This window comes from Cebidichthys violaceus, unplaced genomic scaffold (genome assembly GCF_023349555.1).
Source record: "Cebidichthys violaceus isolate CVI_PGR_0920_01 unplaced genomic scaffold, fCebVio1.0.p SCAF_11, whole genome shotgun sequence".
Classification (NCBI taxonomy): domain Eukaryota; kingdom Metazoa; phylum Chordata; class Actinopteri; order Perciformes; family Stichaeidae; genus Cebidichthys; species Cebidichthys violaceus.
The window spans coordinates 800,206-811,225 of record NW_027176274.1 but is presented as its reverse complement, the minus strand read 5'-3'; the positions used below and the strand labels follow the sequence as shown (position 1 = coordinate 811,225).

General features: G+C 36.8%; 2 protein-coding genes across 22 annotated transcripts in view; one reads left to right on the top strand and one right to left on the bottom strand.

The window, feature by feature from the left end:
- enox1 (ecto-NOX disulfide-thiol exchanger 1) overlaps nt 1–75 on the top strand; it is a 66,773-nt gene extending 66,698 nt beyond the window's left edge. For all 9 annotated transcript variants that reach the window (XM_068736516.1, XM_068736463.1, XM_068736446.1 and 6 more), the window contains one exon: nt 1–75. This exon is cut by the window's left edge and continues 1,603 nt beyond it. The gene's annotated coding sequence lies outside the window, so the exon portion shown is untranslated.
- An 8,990-nt stretch (nt 76–9,065) lies between these two features.
- The window catches only part of ttn.2 (titin, tandem duplicate 2), a 203,742-nt gene continuing 201,787 nt past the window's right edge, over nt 9,066–11,020 (bottom strand). For all 13 annotated transcript variants that reach the window (XM_068736078.1, XM_068736131.1, XM_068736139.1 and 10 more), the window contains 2 exons: nt 10,655–10,945; nt 9,066–10,402 (listed from right to left, as the gene is read on the bottom strand). In XM_068736078.1, coding sequence (XP_068592179.1) covers nt 10,110–10,402; nt 10,655–10,945 — 584 coding nt within the window. In that variant the 3' untranslated portion in view covers nt 9,066–10,109. The remainder of the gene's footprint in view (nt 10,403–10,654; nt 10,946–11,020) is intronic.

Sequence of the window (11,020 nt, the reverse complement as noted above, 5' to 3'; positions counted from 1 at the left end):
TTTTGTACTGTGTGTTTCTTTAAAGTTAGAGGACTCTGGTTTGGTTTTTGTTATTTAAATAAAGTATTGACTTCCTTTATGAGTAAACTGTACTTTAATGTTCTGTTTTAAATACTGTTTACTTCAGTAAATATACAGTAAACCTGAGACACAAGTGAGAAAAACTAATCTAATATGTTTCTCTGCCGAGTTTATAACTTAAAAACAGGTGAATTATATCTATCTATTCACAAGAGGCAGCATCACTTCCTCATATTTTAATTATGATTAAAAGAGTTTTTATTTCGGCTGAGTATTGTTTACATAACTTACTAAAACAAAGCATATGAACCATGTGTTCAGAGTATATATATAGTATATTTATACATTAAATCATAAACACAGAAAACATCTGAGATCAGATTAATTTAAACCTGTATCACTTTATTCATTTATTTTTCTTCTAACGTTAGCTACATTCAACTAACGTTCAACTAACGCTAGCTACATTCAACTAACGTTCAATTAATGTTAGCTACATTCAACTAACGTTCAACTAACGTTAGCTACAGTCAACTAACGTTCATCTAACATTAGCTACATTCAACTAACATTCAACTAACGTTAGCTACATTCAACTAACATTCAACTAACGTTAGCTACATTCAACTAACGTTAGGTACATACAACTAACGTTCAACTAATGTTAGCTACATTCATCTAACGTTAGCTACATTCATCTAACGTTAGCTACATTCAACTAACGTTCAACTAACGTTAGCCACATTCAACTAACGTTCAACTAATATTAGCTACATTCATCTAATGTTCAACTAGCGTTAACTACATTCATCTAACGTTAGCTACATTCATCTAACGTTCAACTAATGTTAGCTACATTCAACTAACATTTAACCAACGTTAGCTACATTCAACTAATGTTAGCTACATTCATCTAATGTTCAACTAACGTTAACTACATTCATCTAACGTTAGCTACATTCATCTAACGTTCAACTAATGTTAGCTACATTCAACTAACATTCATCTAATGTTAGCTACATTCAACTAACATTTAACAACGTTAGCTACATTCATCTAATGTTAGCTACATTCATTTAACGTTAGCTACATTCATCTAATGTTAGCTACATTCATTTAACGTTAGCTACATTCATCTAATGTTAGCTACATTCATTTAACGTTAGCTACATTCATCTAAGGTTAGCTACATTCATTTAACGTTAGCTACATTCATCTATTATTAGCTACATTCATCTAATGTTAGCTACATTCATCTAACGTTAGCTACATTAGCTCAAATGCTAACTAATGTTGCAGAATATCTGTTAAATGAGCGACCAACGTTGCCTCTTGTTGTTCTGTCTCTGGCCCTTTAAGTATCCAGGACATCCAGTCTTTGTCCCGGCTTTATTTCTATGAATTCTTTCTAATTCATAATAATGATTTTATTAATCTGAAAGGACATATAATCTCATTAAGAGACATCTTTATAATTACTCCTGCCTTCACTTTTCCGTTGTGAATTCCATCATTTCTCCAGTTTAACCCGGTGACATTGATTAAAACGCTGTCAATTGGTTCATTAACATATTCATGTGATGGTGTTGTTCTGTCGGCTGTGATGAGCAGAATGTGTCACATTAGTTTACATTATTAAATCAGAGACAGGAGCGTCTGGAGCTAACCGCTAACTGCGACAGCCCCACTGCTGCTGTTTGTCCTCCGGTTAAAGCTGCTCCGTCTCCTCGGGGTCCGACACCGGAGAAGAAGAAACAGGTTTCCATCAGACACATCACTGCAGTATTCATGTCAACAGCTGGCTTTCCTCTCTCTGTTCAAGTCTCCATGTCAACTACACAACTCTTTATATGGCGAGACAACATCACGCTGCTCCGGACAGGAAGTAGATGAGTAGATAAAGGTAAAAGAAGAAACAGTGGCGGAGAACAGCCTGCAATGCTGCATTCTCTCTAGTGTCCACCAGGGGGCGACTCCTCTGGTTGTATAGAAGTCTAGTCTAAAATGACTCTACTTCTCTCTTGATTTATTCCCTCAGTAAACATTGTAAACATGACTTTATGGTCTCAATCTCTAGTTTCAAGTCTTCTTCAATACAGCATGATGTTCATTTAGTACATTATGGTCCATTTAGAGTCAAACAGACCATGAAGCAGGGATGCTTTAGGGGCGGGGCTACACACTGATTGACAGGTCTCTACCAGAGACGTATACGCCGTCTCTACGTCACTCCTCCTCAGTCCAGATGTGGTCACTTCCTGTTCACTGGTTGCAAAAAAACAAGATGGCGACAGCCAAAATGCAGAATTCGAGACTTCAAAACAATAAGTGACGTCACCATGACTACGTCTATTGCGTGAACCAAAAGGTTCAGTTACATCTTCTTGTTTTTGGGGAAGTGTTTCCCTCTCTCATGTGAGGGACAGAGGATGTTATATTATTATATGTTGGGCTGTAAAAACAGTTTAATTTAAATTCTTCCTGTAACATTTTGGTGAATAAAAGTTGATCTGTTAAAAGCAGCAGCGGCTCATTCACACCGATGATTCAGTCATTATTACAACAGGATTTACTGAAACAAAAAGAAACAGAAGGCACCAACAACAGGATTAGTGAATGTGTCTCTGTCCTCTATCTCCTCCTCCTCCTCCTCCTCCTCCTCCTCCGCTCTGTCTGCTGTTGTTGTTCAGAGAGCAACATCAAACACAAACAGACACCACAGAGGAGAATCCTCAGGCCCGTCTTCTTCTCTCTGTGCTGCAGAGACAAACACAAAGAACATGATGAACTGAGATCAGATTGGTAGTATCAGTGTTCTTTAGTATCAGTAGTATTAGTATCATTAGTATTAGTATCAGTAGTATAAGTACCTGTAGTATAAGTATCAGTAGTACAAGTATCAGTATTATAATCCTGCTGTATTGAAGAAGACTGTAAACTAGAGATTGAGACCATAAACTCATGTTTACAATGTTTACTGAGGGAATAAATCAAGAGAGAAGTAGAGTCATTTTAGACTAGACTTCTATACAACCAGAGGAGTCGCCCCCTGGTGGACACTAGAGAGAATGCAGCTTTAACACGTGAAGCTTTAAAGAACTTTAAAGAACCAGATGTTGACTTCTGACTCCAGACAGAAATGTTAATTAAAAAAAGACTTATTGACAAATATTAATCCGGCGACCCTGATCAAATCTCCTGTGATCCTCCAGCGGGTCCTGACCCAGTGTTTGTGCCTCACCGCTCTACTGACTGCAGCCTCGACTCTTTATGAATCACATTAAAGATTTCATGCTGAAGTGGAACCTGCCAGCTGGGACGTTTTCAAGAAGAAGAAGAAGAAGAAGAAAAAAAAGAAAAAAAAGAAATAGCTCGGCAGCAGCCAACTCTCCTACTGGCCAAAAAAATCTATCACTGTGTGTGTATGTGTGTGTGTGTGTGTGTGTGTGTGTGTGCGCAGCCCTCCATTAGCAGAGCTTCGTCTCTAATGACAGCGGCTCTAATTAGCCTCTTCTCTTTGTGTTCTCTTTGTCGGCGGCCGTGTCGACTCGTTCCTTCATGTTCTCGTCACCGCCGCCTGCTTGTCATTTCACCTGGCAGCCATTACTGAGACGAATCCACGCTGTGTATCCTGTGTGCTGTTGTTGTGGTTTGTAAATGATGTTCAATGTTTTCGAGATTCATTTACTGTCAGAAGAGGTCAGCAGTACTGAAGTACACTCAGAGGTACTTTTAGCTCTGGTTTGGTCTCCACCGTCTCTTGAGAAACTGTGTTCGTCAACAGTGGCAGAAGAAGTAAAAGCAAACACAAGTAATGTTTTAAAACACGATATCTAACAATAAGGTGATTTTCTTCATTGCAACAGAACCAAAACAACCAATACAACCAGAGTAACCAGTACAACCAGTACAACCAAAACAACCAGAACAACCAGAACAACCACTACAACCAGTACAACCAAAACAACCAGTACAACCAGAACAACAAGTACAGCCAGAGTAACCAGTGCAACCAGTACAACCAGAACAACCAGTACAACCAGTACAACCAAAACAACCAGTACAACCAGAACAACAAGTACAGCCAGAGTAACCAGTGCAACCAGTACAACCAAAACAACCAGAACAACCAGAGCAACCCGTACAACCAGTACAACCAAAACAACAAGTACAACCAGTACAATCAGAACAACAAGTACAACCAGAACAACCAGTACAACCAGAGTAACCAGTGCAACCAGTACAACCAAAATAACCAGAACAACCACTACAACCAGTACAACAAGTACAACCAGAACAACCAGTACAACCAGAGTAACCAGTGCAACCAGTACAACCAAAACAACCAAAACAAGAAGTACAACCAGTACTATCAGAACAACCAGTACAACAAGTACAACCAGAACAACCAGAACAACCAGTACAACCAGTGCAACCAGTACAACCAGAACAACCAGAACAACCAGTACAACCAAAACAACCAGAACAACCAGTACAACAAGTACAACCAGTACAACCAGAACAATCAGAACAACCAGTACAACCAGAGTATCCAGAACAACCAGTACGAGCGCTGCTTCTGGTCCAAGGGATCGAACCGCCGACCTCCTGGTCACAAAACCATCAAATTAAATACTATCCAGGTATTGGATCTCAATTAATGGAATAACCTGATTTTTAAATTGACGTAATCTAACGACACTACAGAGATTTACTGAAGCATTTCTAGTTTTAATAGCATTCCAACGTCTCTATTCTGACCCACAATCCTTTGCACCGCAGATATATGAGCCAGAAGGTTAAGAGTTCAAGGTGTAATGAGGACGTATTTTGTCTCAACTAAATAAATAAATACTACCTGTGACAGTACTCTGTAAGAGCAGCTGCAGTACTCACAGTACTCACAGTAAGAAGACGAAGGATGTTTGTGTCGCTCTTTGATGAGGTCACGGCCGTCATGTAAAGACAAACAGAATGACAAAATGCTGCACAACAGTTGCTTAGCAACCTGTGTCTGGTCACAGTGTTGGAGGTGATTGGGGGGGGGGGGGGCAGCAGTCCATTTCTCTCAGATCTGAGATCAGACGTTAGGAAATGTTACATATTCATGAGGTCGACGTTCATAACAACTATCCTAATTATTCAATGTTAAACATGCGTTGAAGACTCTGTTTGACTCTGTTCAGCACATTTTATAAAACAAGATGACAGAAATGTTGCTTTCGGTTGATTGGATTCAACATTTCAACATTTTTCTACTTTTGATGGCTACAAAAACAACAAAAATTATGGACACATTTGTATTGTTCAGTTTGAAATGAACAGATGATTCTCTGTGTGTTCACTGGGTTCTTACAAACCAGAATGATTTTGATTTACGGTCATTAATTCAGATACATAACGGTGACCTGAGGACTAATGTCAAAACCCAAAAAGATGTTAAGATGCAAAACAAAAAAAGTTTTCAATAAATGATGCAAAATGACAGAAAAGAGACGCAAAGATACAAAACGGCCTCAAAAAGACACGATTCAACCAGGAAGAGACGCACAACGACCACAGACTCATAATTACCACAAAGAGACGCAAATGACACAAAGCAGCTCAAAGAACAACCAGTACAACCAGAACAAAGAGACACTAAACAACCTCAAAGAGACAAAGAACGACCACAAACGGAACAAAAACCAGCACTAAAAGAAAGAAATATTATGTCTTTATTATTATTAAATAGTGGAAGAGTTCAACTAGCAGGATGTTGACAGAAAGGAGCAGAGACTGAAGGAGACCGGCTCTAAAATACATAACATTTATCACTGTATATATCTATATACTGTATATATATATATATATATATATATATATATATATATATATATATATATATACTGTATATAAACATACATAGATATACAGTATGTATATCTATGTATATATATATATATACTGTATATCTATGTATGTATATATACAGTGTATATACTATATATACACTATATATATACTGTATATCTATGTATGTATATATACAGTATATATACAGTATATATATATATATATATACAGTATATATATATATACAGTATATATATATATATATATATATACAGTATATATATAGTGTATACACTATATATACTGTATATATATACATAGATATACAGTATGTATATCTATATATATATTATAAATGTTCTGTTGGCTAACACTGACACCTGGAGGCCGAGACTACACACTGCATGTACTTGTGTTTCCCACCAGCTGTTTGTAGGATCAATTCTTTGCTTTTAGGATTTTTATTGCGTTTGATGACAATAAGAAAATTATAGAAAATTGACAGTTTTATAAAATTATGATAAGCTCTCCGATCACTTATGAAGCAGAAAGACTCAAACAACAATTATTATTGTTATGATTATTGTCAAATAGTGTCTTTATAGCTGAATACAAGTATTGTTATTAGCTATTTATTACATTTGCTTCTTCTAAATACTAAATAAGGGGTTTTAAAGTGAACTGTTAGCTTTAAATCTACATGTAACCAAGTTTATATGAAAGTATATTAGATGTCTGGACCAGTGATTTAACATGTGATGTTATAATACTGTGAAGTGTTTGTGGTTGAAGGATATATGATGCAGATATGAAGCAGAAATGAACAGTGAAACAGGACATTCCTGCTCTCATCTCATCTTCAACCGCTTATCTGGGATTGGGTCGCGGGGGCAACAGAAGGGGACCCCAAACTTCCCTTTCCCGGGCCACATCACCCCCCTCCTCTCCATCCTGTGGGCTCACCACCTGCGGGAGGAAGCGCTGGGTCGGGTGCGCTGGGCCATGAGTGGCAGTGAAGGCCAGGGACCTCGACGGACATTCCTGCTGTTAATGTTAAATAATATTAATATTCAGTATGAACAGAGGAAAAACCTGTTTCTATGTTCAGATCTGGACCTGACTAAACATTTAACACAAACATTAAACAATTACAAACCTGTCAATTATCTGTAACTTGTATCACATTTTATGGAATAGTAGTAGAGTGAAGCTTGAAATCTAGATGGCAGAAGTTTTCAAACAATCCAAAAACACTTAATGATGCTCATGAAGTTCAGCTCAATTTGATGCTATACAATAACTGTTTATGATTTTTTATAACATACTATACTACGACTTTTTTTTTACTTTTTTCAACATGCTATGCTATAACTTTACTTTTTTGGACATACTATACTATGACTTTTTTTACTTTTTCAACAAATATACTACGACTTTTTTGTGACATACTATACTACGACTTTTTTTGACATACTATACTATGACTCTTGTACTTTTTTCGACATACTATACTATGACTTTTTTCACCAAACTATACTATGACTTTTTTGTCAATATCCTATGCTATAACTTTACTTTTTTCGACATGCTCTACTATAACTTTTTTTACTTTTTCGACATGCTATACTATGACTTTTTTTACTTTTTCGACATGCTATACTATGACTTTTTTTTACTTTTTTCAATATGCTATGCTATAACTGTCTTTTTAAAAACTTTTTTCGACATACTATACTATGACTATTTTCGACATACAATACTATGACTTTTTTCAACATACTACTATATGACTTTTAAAAAAAAATTTCGACATACTATACTCTGACTTTATTATGACTTTTTCGACATACTATACTATGACTTTTTTACTTCATTCGACATACTATACTATAACTTTTTTTACTTTTTTCAACACACTATACTATGACTTTTTTCGACATATTATACTCTGACTTTTTCAACACACTATACTATGTCTTTTTTATGACTTTTTCGCAAACTATACTATGACTTTAACTTTTTTCGAAATACTATACTATGACTTTTTTAACTTTTTTCAACATACTATACTATGACTTTTTTTTACTTTTTTCAACATACTATTATATGACTTTTTTTTTACTTTTTTCGACACACTATACTATGACTATTTTTTGCTTTTTCTACATACTATACTATGACTTTTTTACTTCATTCGACATACTATACTATGACTTTTTTCGACATACTATACTATGTCTTTTTTGTACTTTTTTCGATATACTATACTATGACTATTTTTTGCTTTTTTCGACATACTATACTATGACTTTTACTTTTTTCGACATACTATACGATGACTATTTTTACTTTTTTCGACATACTATACTATGACTTTTTTACTTTTTTCGACATACTATACTATGACTTTTTTTTTACTTTTTTCGACATACTATACTCTGACTATTTTTTGCTTTTTTCGACATACTATACTATGACTTTTTTACTTTTTTCGACATACTATACTATGACTATTTTTTGCTTTTTTTGACATACTATACTATGACTATTTTTTGCTTTTTTCGACATACTATACTATGACTTTTTTTTACTTTTTTCGACATACTATACTATGACTATTTTTTACTATTTTTGACATACTATACTATGACTTTTTTCGACATTCTATACTACGACTTTTTTCTGACTTTTTCACTTTTTTCGACATACTATGACTTGTTTCGACATACTATACTACGACTTTTTTCAACATACTATACTACGACTATTTCTTACTTTTTTGACATACTATACTATGACTTTTTTCGACATACTATACTACGACTTTTTTCGACATACTATACTATGTCTTTTTTGTACTTTTTTCGATATACTATACTATGACTTTTTTTTTACTTTTTTCAACATACTATACTATGACTTTTTTTTACTTTTTTAATGACTTTTTATGACTTTTTATTTTACTTTTTTTTACTTTTTTCTACATACTATGACTTTTTAAAAAACCTTTTTCAATATGCTATGCTATAACTTTACTTTTTTTGACATGCTATACTAAGACTATTTTTTAATTTTTCGACATATTATACTATGATTTCTTTTTCCTTTTTTTTGACATACTATAATTAGATTTTTTTGACATAATTTCCAAATAAAATAGAAGCACAAAAAAATAAACAAACACAAAAAACCACAGCAGAGACGACCTGTAGTGCTGATAATCATGCTTTATTAAATCAATAATTGGAGAAAAAATCAAGGAGGCTGCGAAACGCTAACAACTCTAACTTCAATCAAAGCAAAGTGCTGAGCAACACGCGACACCACCACGTCTCTCCATCCTTGTTTAGACGCAGTGGTCGCCGGTTGGTTGGTTTTCGGCTGCCTGGCGGCGCCCAGCTTGACTGACTCCTAAAATCTAAACACACAAACACTCTGCAGACCTCCGAGAGACAGCTCTGCTTCTGCAAAACGAGCAAAACAAGGACGGACTCTAATTTTTCCCCGTGATTTGCCGGGTCAAAGAGCCCGAGCGAGCAGCTCGGTTTGCCAGAAGCAGAGCACAAAAAACAAAAAAAAAGAAACACTTGTGCTCAGGGAGTGCAGGCCGCTCGCACTGTGAGCGTGTCATTGAAATGGCGGTACGACGTAATCAGTCAGAGCGCGAGGTCCAGTCGTCCTGCTTACATGAGGGTAGATGCAAACAGCACTCGGGATCTCACGCTCGTGTTACAAAGCGACAGCACCGCGGTGCCGTCGAAGTTCTGTCTCCGATTGAGTTAACATCAACAGGGAGCCTCTCTACCTGTTGAGGCGATCTTTAGACTTCAACGTATCGTTGAGGCACAAAGTTTAGTTTCTCCGTTTAACAGGGTATTCGTTCCTCGTGGAACTTTCTCCTGTTTAAACATTTTTAGTTTCATTTTAGTTTCAGTTAATATTATTGTCATAAATAACAATGCATACATTTCCCATAACCGTTAAATTCGGCTATATACATTATGTACATGTGTCACAGAAAAATGGATCAAAAATCCTAAGTCATAGTTATCCAATATGGCACATTTTATAACAACGTTAGACTTGAGTCTAGTTTGGCATAAATTAATGTCAAGATTGGTAAAAAAATAGTTCATATTTACAAGAACAGAAATCCAGATCTTTGTCACGTAGATTATTTCGCTCGATTAATAAATAAAAAGGCATGGAAGTAGGGAAAAGGGGAAGTTTGGATATTGGTTTTGTTTTCGTTTCTACGCTGATCGAATGCTAATGTGAACTGTCGCCGTGTCGGATCCGAGCTCGTTGGACAGCTTCAGGGTGTAAGTCCCGGCGTCTTCCTCCTTCACCCCGGTAATGATGAGGGTTGTCAGATCTTCCGAGGTATCAATGTGGAAGCGTCCGCCGGCCGTCACCTTGATGGTTCTGCCGCCGCGGGACCACTGAATGTGTTTGGCGTCGCCGGAAAAGGCGCAGGTGACGGTCAGGACTTTGCCCGGCTCGATGCTGATGTCCTCCGGCAGAGCCTCGATCCTGGGAGCAGAACCTGGAGACCACAGTGCATGGAGATCAGTGCACATGGAGTTTTTAAAATAAGATTTAAGAGCCCACTAGGGGGATGGGTATCGTTAGGACTTCATCAAGACTGCTTATCGGTTAGGGTTAGGGCAGTGTTGCTAAATTAACTTGGGTTTGTTTTGCATTGGAAGTTTATGGCTTGTAGCTATTCATTTAAAAAAGTGGAATATTAAAGACCACAAAAGAACAACTATTTAACAGATTTCATTGCCGATCTTACCGATTGCTCTGAACGAGGATCCCTCCATGTGGGAGGAGCTGCCGGAGCTCATGGCGTACGTCTCAGATGCCATGGAGGACATGCTGGACATGGACATGGTCTCAAGCTTCATCTCAGCTGCCATGCTACTGATGGAGCTGGACTCCATCATAGAGGACATCATGGCGTGCTGGGCGGAGGAGGAGGAGAAGGAGGACGACTCCTCCATCACGTGCATTTCCTTCTTCATCATCATGGACGAGCTCATGGATGAAGAAGACTCCTTGTGACTCATCGTCATTGATCCTGACGCTACGGATGGAAACAGTAAATACGTTAATCTTCAGGATTTGACATTGGGACTAAATCTGCTTGGATACTTGAGGC